We start from the raw sequence: 19907 nt of genomic DNA on the forward strand, positions 1-19907 counted from the left end.
TTCTGAAAGCTGTAACAGGCCTCAGACGAAGGAACTATTCAAAATAATTGTTGGTGCTTCTCCCTCTTGTGGATGAAGATGATGAGAAGAAAAAGACAAAATGAGGACTTTTATTCTGCAAATGAGCCTCTAAAGCTGTCATGATATCCCACTGACAAAACACAATGCTGTTGCACAGCAGTGATCATTGATTTACCAGACAACACACACACACACACACACACACTCACACCAGATACAGGCTGAACCAAAAAACAGTGGGTCCAGCTACATCAGCCTCTGCAGTCAGGCTAGCATTTTCAGCTATTTCAAAGCATGTGGCACAAACATTTATGGCAGTGTCTCATCCCAAAGGGTGGTGACTTATAAACATGAACCTGAAAAAGGAAGAAACTAACTTCAGTAATTTGTCTTCTATTAACAGAATACTGGCAACTTTACAAAATCCACATTAGGAAACTGCCAGTGAACACAATGAAGTATACTTATGTACCACTTCAGTTAAAAAAAAGTCTTAAGATCAACTATTTATAAATATTTATATTTCTTTTTATTACGTAATACTTAATATTACATGGCATCAACCCAATACTCCACTGCTGGAAAAAAGGTATGTAATTAGAGAACTTTGTCCATAGACGGTAGGAATGTTTTAATACCCAGCATTACATTTTATGATTATCTTCAAAGTCGCAACACATGACCAGGCTGTTTCCTCTTTTACTTTCTGTGCCTATTGAAACTTGGACAGCATTTCTATTCAACCTTAGAAAAAAGGCTGTGCATCTCATTTCTGCTGACTGAAGCATCATGCCTGTAGCCTTTGTCCAGACTGTCGTGAGCGTTTCTGAGGCCTCTCACTTGATCCAAGACTTGATTTTGGGTTCCCCTACAGGGAGTAAAAAACATAAAACAATGACTGTGCTAGTTTGAACGCAATTCTTTACACTGTTAAGCTTGAAATGGTTAAGAAATCTCAGCAAAGAGTGGCAGAAGAAATATTCAATCTAATCCTTCCTGTTGAAGTACACAGAATTAGTCTGGTCCCCATTTTATTTCTACTAGACTTTGGGGTGGTTGACTAATTCAAATTAAAGAAACAATTCTCAAGGATTCCATGAACAGAAAGCATTAAAAACTGGCTACAGATATACTTTTGAAACAACACATAATGTCCGTTTCTGAATAAACAGAAAGGAATGAATAACTGACTTTTTTCTAGTCATGCTGCATCATGGAACCTGGACAATTTACAGAAAAGTACAGTTGTGTACCTACCATAAATGTAGATGTTCGAGTGTATTCACTGTTGCAGTCATTACTCTTGGGTTATCCTGCTGGCAGGCTACCCTCAGTCGACCAGAATTCCAAAGTCTAGGTCTGGCGTCAGTTGCTGTCACCTCTTCCCTGACGTCAGTGCGCCAGGGGTATAAAAGATGCAGCCGACAGCATTTTCTTCAGTTTTTCTTGCCCCAGATGTCAGGTGCCCCCAAATTGGTAGGCTGCAAAATATGCCAATAAAAATGCATGCACAAAAATAACATTTCCTTCATCTGCAAACAAATACACCAAATAGGTTATATAGAATACAGAAGTGCAGATAAGACCCAGCAAAGAAAAGGGGGATGGTGGGTGGGTAACTTGGACTGCAACAGTGAATACACTCGAACATCTACATTTAACTGTACAACTGTACTATGTTCATCGTGTTTCACTGTTGCAGTCATTACTCTTGGGTTGAATCCCAAAGCTGAGGATGGGTGGCTGGGCGAAATAGGATTAGGAGAGGCTATGAGCCCTGCAGGACTGCAGTGGCAAAGCCTGCTCTGGACTTAAAGAGGTAAGTGGTAGTGCTCTGTGAAGGTGTGCACTGAACTCCAGGTTGCAGCCTCTAAGATATCTTTGGTTGGTACTCCTCTGGGGAAGGCTGCTGAAGTGGCTGCTGCTCTGGTGGAATGAGGCCAAATGCCCTTAGGCACTGATTTGCCATGTTGAGAATTGCAGAAATGGATGCAATAGCCTATCCATTTAAAAATAGTCTGTTTTGAGATAGCCTTTCCTTGTGATCCTGCACCATATGACACAAAGTTGCTCAGTCTTTCTGAAAGCTTTAGTTCTGTCCAAGTAGAAGCGTAGCTGTTTGTGTATCCACAAAGAATGCAGAATTTTCTCACCCTTGTTCTGTGGATTTGGATAAAAGGTAGGCAAGTGAATGGTTTGGTTGAGGGCCACACTGGACACCACCTTAGGCATAAATGTAAGGTTTGTCCTCAGAGAAACCCTGTCTGGATGAAAAATGATGAAAGGTTCCACAGCCATGAGTGCTTGTAACTCCGAGACAAGCCTTGCAGAGGTTATTGCTAGGAGCAGAGCTGTTTTCCAGGATAATAATTTTATATCTGCTGTTGATGCTGGCTAGGAAGGAGGCAGTGTGAGTTTTTCCAAAACATAATTGAAGTCCCAGGCCGGAGTTGATACTCTCCTTGGAGGCCTAATGTTTTTGGCCCCTCTGAGGTACTGGCTTATTAAAGGATGAGAAAAGATAGGTGGTTCTGCATTGTAACGGGCTGAAATGGCAGAGGCATGAATCTTAATTGATGAGAAAGAAAGGCCATTGTTCAGTATCTCAGTTAGTTATCGTAAAATCTGAGGGATATTTGGTACACACGTGTCAATGCCTTGTTCCTGGTTCCAAGCACAGAATCTCTTCCATTTCTCTGCATAAGATTTTCTGGTACTGGGCCTCCTGGCCTCCAAGATAACATCCATAACAGCTTTTGAAAGAGGAGTGTTCTGAATGGCTACATTATCCGCCATGCTGCCAGATTTAAGGTCCTGAGTTGGCTGTGCAGGATCCGATTGTTTTGTTGGGTCAGCAAGTGAGAAGTTTGAGGCAATATCCATGCTGGACCTTGAGACAAGCTCTTTAGGACTGGGTACCAGTGCTGGCGTGGCCAGTCTGGTGCAATCAGTATCATTTTTGGCTTCTCTTGTCTGACCTTTAGGAGTACCCTGGGAAGGAGAGGCAGTGGAGGAAAGGCATATACTGTTAGAGTTTTCCAGATGAAGGATAGGGCGTCCACTTTCCATGCTTGCTTGTGATAAATCCTTGTGCAAAATCTCTGCAATTGGCAGTTGTGAAGGGAGGCAAATAGATCTATGTCTGGGCATCCCCATTTCCTTATTATCATGCTGAAAACTTGTGGATCCAGTTTCCATTCATGGGGATCCATGAGGTTTCTGCTTAGTTTGTCTGCCAGAGTATTTGTTTTCCCTGGCAGGAATTGTGCTTGCAGGTGAACTTGAAAAGCCAATGCTGTGTCCCATAAGGTCATTGCTTGTCTGCAGAGGGGGTAGGAATGTGTACCTCCCTGCTTGTTTATGTATCACATGACCGTAGTGTTGTCTGTCTTTATCAGTAACTGTCCTGGATGAAGCAGGTCCTTGAAAGCTGTCTGGGCATTTTGAACAGCTAGCATCTCTTTTTTTTTTTATGTGAAGATGCATCTGGTTTGCAGGCCATGTGCCCTGAATACATTTTCCTGCCATATGGGGCCCCCAGGCATAATCTGATGCATCCGTTGTCAGTGTTTGTCTGGCTGTGGGTAGACTGAATAGCAGACCCTTGTTGCGGTGACAGGCTTCTGCCCACCATTGAAACTCCTGTTGCAGGCAGGGAATGAGTGCAATTACTGTCTCCAAGCTGTAGCAATGCTGAGTCCAAACACTTTTTAGATACCATTGTAGTTTCTTCATATGCAGTCTGGCATATGGAATTAGTAGAATGCAGGATGCCATGAAACCCAAGGCCTGCAGGATTTTTCTTGCCGATAAGTGGGTTTTTGCTGCCAATTTCTTGAAGTAAGTAGTCAGTTGCTTTTGTTTGTCTGGCATGAGATAAGCTATCTGGGCAGTTGTATTTAAGCTTGCACCCAGGAATATTATCTCTTGAGAGGGCACTAGTTTTGATTTCTTTTCGTTTACTGTGTACCCTAGGCCAATTAGTAATCTTTTTACAAATGCCAGATGCTTTAGAAGAATGTCTTTGTTCTCTGCTTGAATTAGGCAGTTGTCCAAGTAGGGATATATTTGAATTCCTTTTTGTCTGCAAAACGCAATTACTGGTGCCAGGCATTTTGTGAAGACCCTGGGCGCAGTAGATAAGCCAAAGGGCAGTGCAGAGAATTGGTAATGCATTGAGTCAGCTATGAATCCGAGGTATCTTCTGCAAGATTGTCCGATTGGGACATGCAGGTATGCCTCTTTTAGGTCCAAAGTTACGAGCCAAGCCTTCTTGCCCAGCATGGGCAGTAGCTGCTGTAAAGTCAACATCTTGAATTTTGGAACTTCCAGAAACGTACTTAGTATAGACAGGTCCAGTATTGGTCTCCAGGTTTTGTCCTTTCTGGGTACTAGGAAAAGTCTGGAGTAAAATCCTTGCCCCTGCTCGTTGTGGTACTTGCTGAATGGCACTCATGTCCATGAGGGCTGTAATTTGTTTTTGTGCCTCTGCCCATTGATTGTGTGGCAGGTCTGGCATACCTTTTGACCTTGGTAGAGTGTGAAAATGGAACCTGTAACCCTGGGACACTATGTTCAGGACCCATTTGTCTTGGGTAACCATTTGCCAATTTGATGAAAAAAGTGCTAGTTTTCCCCCTAAGGGGGCTGCCAAAAGAAAAGTGCTTGGATCTGGTAGAGGAAAGTCATTGGGACTGTTTCCTGTAAGGCTGTGATTTGTCTTCTCCGCTTTTGGAGGTAGGAGTACCCCATTGTTTAGGCCTGTATGAGCCTTGGGGCTGAGATCTGCCTCTGGGACACCTGTATCTGCCTCTTTGTGGTCTGTCTGACACTGGAAAGGACCAATTTTTAGAAGGCCAGTTCCTGCTAAACCTGGGTGGCTGTACCTGTAAGAAATCCTTGACTGTCTGCATGGATTTTGCTTTATCCTCCATTTTTTTCAACACCTCTTCTGCTTTAGTACCAAATAAAGTATCATGCTGTAATGGAGCATCTAATAATTTTGCTTTAACATGATCAGGCAGATTCTGTTCCTTTAACCAAGCATGCCTTCTAATAACAGAACCTGTAACAGCGGCCCTGCAAGAGGCCTCCAGTGAATTATAACCACATTGCAAAGTATGCTTTCCCACTTGTTCAGCTGCATGCAATAAATCCTGCAATTCCTTGTTCTCTGAACATTCAGTATTTGTCAACAATTTCTGTTTAAGCAGTGACATTAAATATTGCTGATATTTAAGCATATGAAACTGACAATTTAAAGCCCTTACAGCCAGGGTAGCAGAAGTGTAGACTTTTTTCCCCATCTGTCTAGAGCCCTAGAATCCCTATCAGAGGGGACAGGTTTTTTTTGCAGTGGAAGCTTTGACCCCTTTGGGACCCTGAGATATAGTATCTGGGTCATCAGCAGGGTTTTTATATAGGAATTTATGAGAATCCGGGACCCTGTAGTATCTGTCTGGCTTAGCGGGTGCAGGGGGTAAAGAGTCAGGGGACAGGCCGGACTCTGAAAATACATCATCTACAATGTCTAGAACAGGTGGAGTGGCAAGGGGTCTGTGCTGAAGAAGTAGCAGAAAGTCTCTGAACCTTTTCTTAAGATTCAGAATAATCTTGGCTCTCCCAGTGGAAATGCTCCCTCATGGTATGCAGGGTTTCCCCAAAAGAATAATCCTCAGCAGGAGAGGCTGAAGGAATGGATTATTCAGCATCAGAATCCTCATAGGGAAGCATGGAGTAATCCTGTTCAGAAGAGGAATCAGAGGAAATAGAAACCTGATCAGAAGAATCATACTCTTGCCTAGGCCTCTTATAAGGAGGGGGATGGGAGCCCCTGATCAAAGTAATTAGGTCTTCGGCCATTTTGAGCATCTGTTTTTTAGCATGGAAGTCTGAGCAGGAGAATGCTGTACTTGTTTCTTTGTCTTTAGAGCTGCTTTAGTCTTTGTCTTTGAAGCTGAAGATGGTTTAATATATAGTTGTGTAGGTCTGAAGACACCCTCAGAAGCCAATGCCTTCTCAGCGGCTCCGGACCCATCTGAGGGAATGATTTCCGAGTGTCCAATACCTTGAGTATCCAGAGGCCCAGTCAGCTCCACGTGGGAGTTGGAAGCGGCCTGTGGCTCTGAGGTAGCGGGCGCCAGGGGCTGTGAAAGCACCTCACTGAGAACCGGCAAACTGGCGACTGGCCTAGCAGAGGCCTCGTCATCGGTTTTGGACCTCAGATGCCTATCCTTTTCCTTGTCCTTGCGTTTTTTGTAAACTCCGGTTGTCGGCTGGTCCGACGGCATTATATAATTAAATCTTCGGCCAAAGTAATAAAATGCAAAATTGAACCGACGCTTAATAGTGCATTGGTTAAATCTAGCACAAAACCAACAGCTAGCAACGTTGTGATCAGTGCCTAGGCAAGGAATACAGTAAGAGTGAAAATCCTTATGAGGTATTTGCTTCCCACAAGAAATACAATTGTTAACTTTTTCTGACATCGGTCTGGAGCAAGAAAAAAGTTTCCCCAACGGGGTACTTAGCTTTAATGAAGACTTCGGTTCTTAATTCAGATTTGAATATCTCAGGAGTCGGCCGACCGGCACTTGCGAACTGCTTTTGCTTCGGGCACCGCGCGGCAAGAAAGACTGAAGAAAATGGCGTCGGCTGCATCTTTTATACCCCTGGCGCACTGACGTCAGAGAAGAGGCGACAGCAACCAACGCAGGACCTAGCCTTTGGAATTCTGTCTGACTGAGGGTAGCCTGCCAGCAGGATAACCCAAGTGTAATGACTGCAACAGTGAAACATGATGAACATCAGGATCTGATAAATACACTTCACTGAAGAATGGTAAACATAGTTCAGAGAAATGAAAACACATTTGGACATACATGACAACTTAATCATCTTCTACTTTCAGAGTGCAACATTGCCTTGGAATTAAATTAATTTAAGGAATGGAGGTTTGGGGGGGGGGGTACAGTCCCTCATGTTGGTAGGGTGGTGAACTCAGTCACTCCAAAAATAAAAGAAAAACAGGGGCAGTCCACAAAGATGATAGGTTCCTTGAAACATAATTCTGTGACTCTTTTTCAGAGAACTGTCCCTACTCCTCCTCTTACTGCATATATACATATACACATACATATATGTATATTTATATATATATATATATATATATATATATATATATATATATATATATATATATATACACACACACACACACACACACACACATACATATATATATATATATATATATATATATATATATATATATATTTATCTGATGTTATGAGGTTGCATAAAATGCTAAAAATTATGACAGTTAGGAACACTTCTAGTTAATCAATTTCCCTAATAATTTAATTTAAACAATAAAAAATAAACGCTGAGGGTGAGATTCTGAGACATGGTATGCTTTGTGTAGGACTTCTGTGCCAGGACAAAACAGGGAAACCTCATCTCTATATTCAGAGGCATGTCGGAAAAATGAAAGTTGTGTATGCTAGATATGTGTCATCTCTTTTTCGTCCAGTTCAACTTTTGGGTTGTCGGATCAGATCAGATCCTACCTTGGTGGCTTCTACCAGAGCTTTGGATCCAAGACTCTGACTCTTCTCTTACCCACACCTCCCTCCTTCTATCTAAATTACCTCAGATCAAGTTTGCTGACAGTTTGTAATCACACATAAGCTATCTCAATAAGAATAAAAACTATAATGGGATAAAATAACAACTTATTAAAAATGCTAAGCATGGAAAGGCCTTAGTCACAGTCTGTCCAAGCAACAGAAGACAGATGGTAATTTGAAAGGGGGAAGGAGGGAGGGATGTTGAACTGGATGAAAATGAGAACACTGATCTATTGTTAAGGTAAGTACATAACTTTTGTATCTGATGTTGTCTATTTTCATCCAATCCAACATTTGGGACAGATTCCCAAGTTACATATAAAGGACCTGCGTGGTATCAAGGAAGAACATTCCTGAGAGTGGCAGAGCCAAAGGATGCACGGGCTCTAGATTGCACATCCAACTTGTAATGAGTTAGAAAGGCATGAAATGTTGACCTACTTGCCACTGCACAAATGTTATGAATATGAACTTTTTTCATGAATGCTGTGCACACAGTAATTGCTCTAGTAGAATGAGCCTTTTGTTTTGAGTTTAGAGACAACCCTCAAGTTTTATAAGCAAAGGAAATGCTGTCTGCCAGCCACTTAGAAAGTGTAACTTTTGCCGCATGGTTGCTAATTTTGTTTTGGAAAATGATGCAAACAGTTGAACCGATTTTCTTTGGCATGGTATAAGTAAACTGTAACAAAAACAAAGCTCCGTTCAGACAAACAGGAAAGTCTTTAATTAGCAGTATGTGAAATCCAACCACATTGAGCGCTTTCGTCTGCACAAAGCAGACTTCATCAGAATAATGAATCAACAGTGCCTCACATTTTTATACAATTCTATGACTTCAGTAATTATTCAATAATTAATAAATTGATTAAAACAATCAGATAAAAACATTTGATATGCAAATTAAGTTCTCCAACTGGGTTAACCCCTAAATGTTTTGTGCATTCTTAAAACCACCAAATAAAGTGCAGCTGTGCTAATAAATGTATAAAAATATATGTTGTCTTTGTGTGTTGTATACATTTAATTATATACATTTGAATGTGTGTTAAAAATTATTTCATTTATATTACAATGTATATTTCAATATATTTCTTAATAGAAATGAGTGATTTGGCAAAGTCTAAGAAAATGTGTAAAAAATATATGAATATATTAAAAATTTTAAAAAATATACATATATATATAAAAACTACATTTCAAATCAAGAAACAAGGAACTTTTGATTGTTATAGTTATGGGACAACCTTGAAATAAAATAATATAGTTAATTTCAAGACAGTGTACACTCTTAAAATAAAAATAGTCACAATATTATAATAATAATGTTATGTTAGTAATAATATATTAATAATAATAATAAATTTCAATTTTAAAACCTTTTGTGTAAATATTAACCAGGTAGTGTAAATTCAATAAATACATGTTAAAAGGTTGATAATTAAAAATAACTTTTTTTAAAAAAATTAAATGTTATGTGTTAAATGTAAATGTCCTAAAAACAATTCTCCCTTGGCCCAGTAAATCATGTTTTGTTAAATACAGGTAAGGATCAAACTGAAGCAGCTTTGTCAATTAATATAGCTTTTATATTAATATATTCGTTGAGACCTGGATAATAATTTGACTTTAGTCTCAACTGCCACTTTATCTCCCTTTGTAGTAGGGTGTTCTTAAAGTCACATCCCCTAGTGTCTGTTTTTATTAATTCTAAAATTGCAAACTTAAAATCTATAAAACCTTCACAATATACAGAGTGTTTGTAGAGGGCACTAGTCTCCTTTTTCACCTTAATATCATTTATGTGTTCATAAATTCTCTCTCTAAGTGCCCTATCGGTTCTCGGATACAATTCTTAAAAATGGTCTTAATAGTAAGGTTTCATTCTGTAAAGGCAATTGTCGTAGTAGGATGTTAGTTTATTTAGCCACATGTACTAAATGTACCTCCTTCTATGTGGGTAAAACCGAGAGGGCACTTAGAGAGAGTAAATGGTTAATATTTACACAAAAGGTTTTAAAATTGAAATTTATTATTATTATTAATATATTATTACTAACATAACATTATTATTATAATATTGTGACTATTTTTATTTTAAGAGTGTACACTGTCTTGAAATTAACTATATTATTTTATTTCAAGGTTGTCCCATAACTATAACAATCAAAATTTCCTTGTTTCTTGATTTGAAATGTAGTTTATATATATGTATATTTTTTAAAATTTTTAATATATTCATATATTTTTTACACATTTTCTTAGACTTTGCCAAATCACTCATTTCTATTAAGAAATATATTGAAATACACATTGTAATATAAATGAAATAATTTTTAACACACATTCAAATGTATATAATTAAATGTATACAACACACAAAGACAACATATATTTTTATACATTTATTAGCACAGCTGCACTTTATTTGGTGGTTTTAAGAATGCACAAAACATTTAGGGGTTAACCCAGTTGGAGAACTTAATTTGCATATCAAATGTTTTTATCTGATTGTTTTAATCAATTTATTAATTATTGAATAATTACTGAAGTCATAGAATTGTATAAAAATGTGAGGCACTGTTGATTCATTATTCTGATGAAGTCTGCTTTGTGCAGACGAAAGCGCTCAATGTGGTTGGATTTCGCGTACTGCTAATTAAAGACTTTCCTGTTTGTCTGAACGGAGCTTTGTTTTTGTTACAGTTTGACTACTATTTTACTTGTGTATGGTATAAGTAAAATCCAAGTTGTCTGTGACCATCTAATGTATGAAACCTATGTTCTCCTTTGCTAGAGTAATTGGGAAAATATACTGGCAGATCAATGTATTGATTCAGATTTGCTTTAGATGATACTTTTGGGAAAAAGGTAGAGTTCATTCTCAATGACACTCTATATTTGTGGACGATGAGAAAAGGTGGCTTGCATGAATGTGCTTGTAATTCTGAAATTTGTCTAACAAAGGTAATGGCAATCAGGAAGACAGTTTTCCAAGAAAGAAACTTCAAGTCAGCCTATGCCGCAGGCTCAAAAGGTTTCTAATTCAATGACTGGAGTAACAATGTGACATCCCATGGAGGAACTGTTCTCTAATGGCAGGCCTTAGTAAAAAGGTTGCTTTTAGGAAAACTTTTGATATCCTAAGAGAAGCAATGGAAGAGTCATTATGGCCTAAGTGAAAAACTGAAATGGCAGCCATTTGAACTTTGGCAGTGAAAAAAATGGAACTTTGGTGAAAAAGTTCTGAAAGAAATTCCAGTACCGATGGGAGAAGGGCAGGCAAAAGGCTCCAGTCCTTTTGATGACACCCAAACAGAAAATCTTTTCTAGTTGCCTTTATAAGTCTTTTTGGTTGATTGCTTTTGAAAAGAAGAAATTGTGTGAACTACTGAAGAAGACAGCCTGGCATCTCCTGATTTATTTATTTCCAGTTTGATGACCAGGGAAGTCCACTGGGCCCCAAGAGCCCATTTTCAGTGGATGCCCGGGGAGAAAAGCTCCACAATACAAAATACAAGTAGAATACAATTACAAAATACTAATACAAATACAAATAAGAATATTTACAATGGTAATAAAGAATATAAAACAGAAACATCATGTAGTAAAACAGTTATATCATTACAATTGGAGAAATCATATGGTTAACTTTAAGGTTCACAGGTCCAGGACATGCATCCTGGAGATTTGAACCAGAAGATCCAGAATGAGATCTTGCACTCAGAGAGGTAACAGTGCTGATGCTGACTTGAGGCCAAAAGAAAGAGAACCAAACCTGCCAGGGCCAGATGAGGGCAGTGTGGATCACCTTGATCTTGCACCTTGTAGCTTTCTGTGTGAATTTTGGATTGGTAAAGATGACATCCTACTGATAACTTTGGATGTAAAAAATCTCTTCACCTGTATACCGAATGACTACGGTATACAGGCTGTTAGAGAAGTAATGGTGGGTGAGACCACATTCACCACAAACAGGCAAACTCTTATTTGCCAACTCTTGGAATTAGTTTTGCACAATAATGTTTTTCTATTTAATAAGAAATGTTATTTACAGACATGGGGTGTCACCATGGGCACCCCATGTGCGAATACGTATGCGAATTTGGTTGTGCATTTTTGGGAACAACAACATTTATTCAACAGCATTTGGGCACATAGAATAAAACTTTATAGAAGGTTTGTGGATGATGTAATAATAGTATGGGAAGGTACCTTTACGACATTTCAAGAATTCTTAACTCATCTTGAGTCCACCACAGAATTCCTGAGATTTACAGCAGAATACTCCAATGTTGCCATAAATTTTCTGGATGTTACTCTCACTTTAAATCAAGATAAGAGGTTGGTCTCATCGCTATACAGGAAGCCCTGTTGGAAAAATACTATACTTAGTTACAATAGCATGCACCCCAGGCATGTCTTTTCAGGCATCATTAAGAGTCAATATGTTCGGTTGACCAGATTATGTAGAGACAATGAAGTCCTAATGAAAGAAGCAAATCATTTAGAGACTCTGTTCATAGGTTCATAGGTTCATACTAGGCTATCTGCCCGAGGGCATTTACAAGCCTAGCCCATAGTTTTGTGGCTTACGCCACCCCTTTAGTATGGGGAACTATACCCATTATTTTGCTGTGCCTCTGTTGAGCAGTGACACTGAGGTAATCCCTGGGGTATATCTGCGATCTCCCATCCATTGGTCAAGATTTCTCTTGAACAAGGCCAGCGAGGTGCTCTGCCTCACATATACCGGGATTTTATTCCACAGCATAGGGAGTCTTTGGGTGATGAATCTATCCCTCCAGCACGTCCTATTAATAGCCGTGTCGAGGTTTAAGTCTCCCGCCCTTGTGGCTCTGACGGATCTAGATTTTTTGAGGTGAAGCATATTCATCAAATCTGGGTTTGACATGGCCTTGTATGTTAGGCAAAGGTCACCTCTGAGCAAGCGGTAAGCGACTGAATAGAGCTGGAGTTCTTTCAGTCGGGCAGCATAGGACAGATGTTTGAGACCCTTTATCCTTTTGGTGAGGAACTTTTGTGGCCTCTCCAGCTGCTGCAAGTGTCGGGTCAGATACATAGAGAAGTATTTAGACAGGGGATATGATGCTAGCTTAATTAGATGCATCAAGAATACAACATTAGACATAGATGGGGATGATGGTTTTGACAACTCACATGGTAATAGTACACATGTTTTGACAACATCACATAATAACAATAGATTAAGATATGTGACTAAATATACTAATGATATTATTGAATTGAAAAAAATCATTGCCAGGCATTGGAACGTTTTAACTAGTGATGAACATATTAGATGCTTAGTAGGTGATAAGCCTCAATTTTTATTTAAGAACTGCAATAATCTAAAATTAATTTTCAATTTTAATGACAATAATAGCAAATATGCTCTACAAATGAATTTAGGTAAGAAAGGAACTTTTCCCTGTGGGAAATGTAGCATGTGCCAATATATTACTGATACACAGACGCATCAATTTCCCTCAGGTCTCTACAGATTTGAACCAAAGATATACACTGACTGCAACACCATGAACTTGATATATCTGGCCACTTGTGTATCATGCGACGCATTTTATATAGGTCTCACTAAAAGGAAGTTTAAAGAAAGAATATACAACCATATATATGACATCAGGAAAAAGAATGACCAGAATGTGTTAGCCAGACACATTAATATTTGTTCAGAACATACTTTCAGTTTCAGAGTGTTGCAGGTTGTGACACCCAGCATTAGACAAGGTGATAACATGAATTATCTAGCGAGACTGGAATTACAATGGATTTTTAAAACCAGGGCACACATACCACCAGGCCTAAATCAGCATATTTCTTTGAAACCTGTTTTAGAAACTAGTTAAGTTATTAGAGCATTAAATGCATATTATTTTAACTGTTAATTGTGTATAGTCTAGGTATTTCCATAGCACAGAGCTTCAGTGTGTCTTATAACCCCTTTTACACATTTCATTATTTATTTATTTGTTCTTCTGATCATACCATTGATGCATATAGGTTGAGCTTTCATGTCTTGATGAATTTTAACTTCAATTTTTATGAAATGACATTTTATATGGATTATATATGATCATATTCATGAAATATATACACCCATTTTACACATTAGTTTATTTATGATTGTGATCACACGTAAAGAATAGTTATTCTTTTTAATGATTAAAGCTCTTTTTTTATTGCACAATATCATAAACTATGCATTTATTTAGGTTTATAACAATTGTCATACTTTATTAATACATACTGACATTATATATTGTTTTATATTGTGTGTTTTTAATGTGAATATATGCTATTACATATTTATGAAAGCAATGTATTTTAAATACATTAGTAAATGCATTTGTCTTCTAATGAGCTTATTCATTTAAACATGCCCAATCACAAGATACTGGTTTTAAAGTTTATATGTTTACAGTTTAACACCTATATGGTTTTTGAATACATTTTTTAAGATGGTTTTAAAGTGTCTATATTTATTCTACAAACAAATAGGTTGAGCGTTATTTGCACTTGCCACTTTAAATGAATGATTTACTGATTGTTAAACATTTAATTGACAAATTTTGTTTAATTAACTAATAGACTTTTGTATATAAGGCTCTAAATAATTCATTATATTAGATCTGATGAAGCATGCAGGCAGCACGTGAAAGCGCTCATCTCCTTTTTATTTCTTCAATAAAACGTGTGGAATTTAATACTGGACTTTTTGTGGTTCGTGGAAGACTCTACAATTTATTTTTATTCAAAATACAAGTAGAATACAATTACAAAATACTAATACAAATACAAATAAGAATATTTACAATGGTAATAAAGAATATAAAACAGAAACATCATGTAGTAAAACAGTTAAATCATTACAATTGGAGAAATCATATGGTTAACTTTAAGGTTCACAGGTCCAGGACATGCATCCTGGAGATTTGAACCAGAAGATCCAGAATGAGATCTTGCACTCAGAGAGGTAACAGTGCTGATGCTGACTTGAGGCCAAAAGAAAGAGAACCAAACCTGCCAGGGCCAGATGAGGGCAGTGTGGATCACCTTGATCTTGCACCTTGTAGCTTTCTGTGTGAATTTTGTCAAAACAGGTATTGGTGGGAATGCATAAAGAAGACCTGGGGACAAAGTATGGGCATCTTTCAATGACTGTCCCTGTGGAGGGATGACAGCAAAGTAACTGCTACACTTGTTGTTGAGGTAAGAGGCAAAGACATTGCAGCAGGATTGGTTCCAGTGGTCGGAAATTTCCATTGCCACAGTTTGTTTGAAAACCACACATGACGAAATAGGATACACCTGCTCAACTTGTCGCTAATACATTCAACATTCCAGGAATGTGTGTTGCTACAAGAAAGCAGTGGGAAGACATCACATACTGCCAAACTCACATAGCCCCCCCCAGCAAATTATATACGAATGTGTTCCCCCTTATTTGTTGACGTACCATATGACTGACATATTGACTGTCGGGATAGAAATTACACTCTTGGGTAGGTAGTCTTGGAAAGCCTGCAAAACACTAGGAGCACTGCTCTCATCTCCAATGTACTGATGTGAAGTTTGGCCTCTGTAGGTGACCACGTCCCTTCTGTAGTCTTCCCCTCAAAATGCCCACCAACCTAGAAGAGAAGCATATACTGCTACTATGGCCTGGGGGGTTGGTGAACAGAAGGGTCCCCCTTCTGCCACTGATGGAGAGGTTATCCACTAGCTTATGTAGTTTCTGCATACTTGAGTAAGTTGGATTCTGTGATGGAGGGGATGGAAGCTCTGAGACCAATCAACTGACAACATCTATTGTAGTGCACTCATGTAGTATACTGCTAGCAGTATGAAAGTGATGGTAGAGGCCATCTGGCCTAACAGAAGTAGAATCAATCTTGATTGTGGAGGGTATGCTGAAAAACCTGACCAGCAAGCCATCTTAATGATGGAACTCTATGTGGGGAAGTTTGACAGTTTGTTGAACTATACTGATCTGGCATCCCATCAGTTTTATTTGCTGAGTAGGGGGGCAGTTTGCTCTTTGCATGACTGATAGTTATTCCTAACTGATATGCAAGGGGAAGCAGGAAAGCTTGGTGCTGAAACAACAGATCTTTGACAGTAGCAGTTAGGAGCCAGCCATCCAGATATGGGAAAACTTGGATCCTCTGCAATCGTAAATGAGTTGCTACTACTGCCATAATCTTGATGAGCACCCAGGGGGCTGTGGTGAAACCAAATGGGTGATCTAATGTTGTTAATCCTCTTTCCATTCATCACTGATGGGTTCGGTTCTGAGCCCTTGGAAATGAGTCGGCCTAATACAAAGCTCGCGCCAGCCAAAAATCTATGTAGACATAAAGCCGTGTCCAAGCCAAGCTCTCAGCTAAGTGTAAACTTTTGATATTTTTCCTGGATATTGTGTCAACTTTTTACTCCTTGTTGGTATTTTTGATATTTCTTGAACTATGTAGCTATCTAAAGACCCTTTTTACCCTTCTGTTTCTACCATTTTGGTCATTTTCAGTACCATTGGTGGTACAGCCTTTCTCCCTACCCTCGTGGTATTTCTTAAATACCATTGTTGGTATTTCTCCTTCTTCCTTTTTTCATCCTATCTTTGATATCTATTTAGATATAAATATAGAAGTCCTCTTTGTCTTAGTTTCCTATCTGACTTGTTGTGTGTATATGTGTATTTGTTCATGATGTCTGATAAAAAAGGCATGGCGAGGTTTAAGCATTGTGCACCTTGTAAGGGAAACTGCCTAACTGTGACTCCCATGATGACTGTGTTTATTGTCTGGGGGTGCCCCATCTTTTGGTGCAACCCCCTTGTGTGATTTGCCAAGTTTTAGTCAGCGCACCTTGAATGAGTGCAAAAACTTAGCCTTTTCAGAGGCCCTTTCTGCAATGGAGGTCTCATCCTCTCCTACTAAAAGACAAGAAAAGGTCCCACTCTGTCCCCTCATCACCCTTGGGTGACCAGGGCAAGTCTGTAAAGTCTAAAGTACCAAAATTGTCTTCGGAGCATAAGTTTGCCTCATCGGCACTGACCTCTTCCACTCCAACTATGACTGTTGTTTTATAGGCGCCTGCTTCGGCTCTGATACTGTCTGTGACACTGACTTACTATTTTTCCAAAGGTTACTACAGCTTCAGCACAGAGTGCTGCTTCGGCACAGTACATGCCTTTGATGCTTACCTCTGCGATTCTGTTTACTACTACTGAACATTCTGTGTTGGCTCCGTGTGCCCCTCCGGCACCGAGTCCTTTCATGGTTCCGATAATGACAATTTTGATGCCACTTCTTCCTACTCCAAACTTGAGACATCGGAGCCAACAGAATCCATGCCACAGACTTGATACTCTCCATCAACAGATCCTTTTCTAGGGCAAGCATATAGTCCATTCCTAGAATGATCTGACTCCCCATTGGGAGTATCCACTAGATCCACCAGGAGCCTTTCCGAGGTTGACATGATGCGTCTTGCGGATCAGCTGTTGACAGCCAGGGGGATACCCACTCCATCTCAGAACCATCCACCTGCAGGACCAGGGTTGGCTTCTCCACGGAAAAATCCCTGAAATAACCAGGAAACCATCCAAAATAACATTGTACTCATGAAATATATAAAACATAAAATTATTTAATAGTATTTAGCGCTTTCATCTCCTGAAAGAGACTTCATCAGAATACATCTTACACAAAATACTCCATTCAAATACACACAATTAGTGACATCACAATTAACTTCATTAATCCCAGAAACTTTTACATAACATTAAAAGGACAGACACAAAGTGCTGAATGCATTGAAAAAACAGAAAAAAACATAAAAGAAAATACAGAAAATACTAAAAAAAAAAAAAAAAATATATATATATATATATATATATATATATATATATATATATATATAAATATATATATATTTATATATATATATATACACACACACACACACACACACACACACACACACACACACATATATATATATATACACACACGTACAATACAATACGATACAACACAGTACCCCATCTAGTAATATACACAAACCTCATAGCATCATAAATACTTTATAAAACTTTTTTTAAAAAAAAGAGAAACACAGTGGCAGCTAAAATTAGCTGCCATGTTCCCACCTGGTCTGAATGAAACTGTAGATATTGCTCCCATGTTGATGGAAAGAGCTAATAGATTATAGTATTTTAAATATGTTTTTTAAAAACATTTTTATAAAGTATTTATGATGCTATGAGGTTTGCGTATATTAGTAGATGGGGGTACTGTACTGTATTGTATTGTATTGTATATATATATATATATATATATATATATACACTTTTTTTTTTTTTTTTTTTTTTTTAAGTATTTTCTTTTCTGTTTTTTCTGCTTTTTCAATGCATTCAGCACTTTATGGGTCTGTCCCTTTAATGTTATGCAAAAGTTTCTGGGATTAATGGAGTTTATTGTGATCTCACTAATTGTGTGTATTTAAATGGAGTATTTTGTGTAAGATGTATTTTGATGAAATCTCTTTCAGGAGATGAAAGCGCTAAATACTATTAAATAATTTTATATTTTATATATTTCCTGAGTACATCATTATTTTGGATGGTTTCCTGGTTATGTCAGCGATTTTTACGTGTTTACTCTTGGTGTGGTGACTTTGGTTCTTGGCTTCTCCACGGACTCCATCCTACTCTCCTCCTTTGACCATACCGGTTCGAAAGTCTTCTGCTCTGACATAATTTTCAGAACCCCCCCCCCCCAATCTCGGCACCTGTTGTGTACCTCACTGGGGCTCTGGGATTGTCCCTTCTGAACCGAGCCTTCCCCAACTTTGTGACTGGCCTGCAGGCTCTTCGGCTCGGAGTATGGTTCCGAGTATGTCTACGGTTCAGTCCATGGTGCTGGTTGCTCTGTCTGCACAGATCCTGGTTGAAGCTCCACCCTCGGGAGCGAATTCGGCGAAGCGGGGTGTGGCCCCGGTTCTGAGGTTGTCCCTCTCTGTTTCGGGCTCCCATCCCTCTTCGAGCAGACCTGTTTTCTGAGCTATGGAGAGGGCTCTTGCTTCTGGAAGCATTCCAACAACGTAAGAACCCCACACCTCCTTTTCCTCTGAGCTAGAGCTGACACAAACCACCACCCTGGGACACCGGGCAGTAAAGTAGCAGGAGACCCCATTACAGGGCACTCCCTTTTCTGAGTCCTCCTTAGAGGCCCCCGCTGAAGAGATCTTGCAAAAGGAAACACATAGACTCCCCTGAGTAGTCTCTGACAGAGAATACAGATTTCAGTTACGGTGAAGGGTCTCCATGGTCACCCCCTGATGATGTCTCATTTGGGGTTATCCTTGAAATGTTGAAACAGAGGGGTGATTGGAAGCCCACTAACCCTTCTTCCAAGGAGTCCTTGTTTTTACCGGCTTTCTGTGCCTGGCCATCTACCTCTTGGGTGACCCTGCCTGCGGACGAGCTGGTACAACCCCTGGTGCAGCGCTCCTGAAAGAACCCTAATTCTGTTAAGCTATTTCCTTGCAGACCTGACAAGATACTACCCCCCCCGAGGAAAAACCCACATTAGTCAAGAGGTTTACCAGCTGATGCTATGGTGGTGGCTGCGGCCACAAAAAAGGATCTCACCGAAGAGAGTCATACTGTTCATCCGCCCAACAGAGAGTCCCAGACTGTAGACAGATTAGGGAAATGAGTTTTTGCTTCAGTGACTTTTGGCATATGGTCTCTGAATTACTTGGCACATTTTACGAGGCTCCAAAGAGACTTGGTTCCTGAACTCTCTGGAACACTCGCAGGACAGGTGTCTGACGAGGTAGGAGACCAAGTTGCCTCACAGCTTGCAATCCTGGAATCGGTCTCCAATTCGTCCATGAGGTTGCTCTCACATGCAACCAAAGGGGTGGCTAGAGAATAAGGTTCAGGCATAGTTATGAGACACCATGCCTGGATGCATGTCTGTGACTTCACAGACCCTTTCAAGTCTTCCTTCCTGAATGTTCCAATTGAAGCATCTTCCCTTTTTGGCCCCAAGGTGAAAGACACCCTGGCCAGGTGTGAGAAAGATGGCAAAATCCTGTCTGCCACAGGTCTACATTTTTCCAATCCACAAAATTCCTTTTCTAGGAACCAGAGGAGCGGTAAAATGTGGCACAAGAAATCTCAGGGTCCTTTCCTTGCTGCACATGGTG

The 19907-nt window shown here is 39.3% G+C and overlaps 1 protein-coding gene across 3 annotated transcripts in view; it reads right to left on the reverse strand.

The window, feature by feature from the left end:
- Positions 1 to 527: 527 nt before the first annotated feature.
- Positions 528 to 19907, reverse strand: part of CRLF1 (cytokine receptor like factor 1) — an 866778-nt gene continuing 847398 nt past the window's right edge. For all 3 annotated transcript variants that reach the window (XM_044053952.1, XM_044053951.1, XM_044053953.1), the window contains exon 8: positions 528 to 889. In XM_044053952.1, coding sequence (XP_043909887.1) covers positions 858 to 889 — 32 coding nt within the window. In that variant the 3' untranslated portion in view covers positions 528 to 857. The remainder of the gene's footprint in view (positions 890 to 19907) is intronic.

The sequence above is a fragment of the Protopterus annectens genome, chromosome 13.part0, assembly GCF_019279795.1.
Source record: "Protopterus annectens isolate FY-2018-M chromosome 13.part0, PAN1.0, whole genome shotgun sequence".
NCBI lineage: Eukaryota > Metazoa > Chordata > Ceratodontiformes > Protopteridae > Protopterus > Protopterus annectens.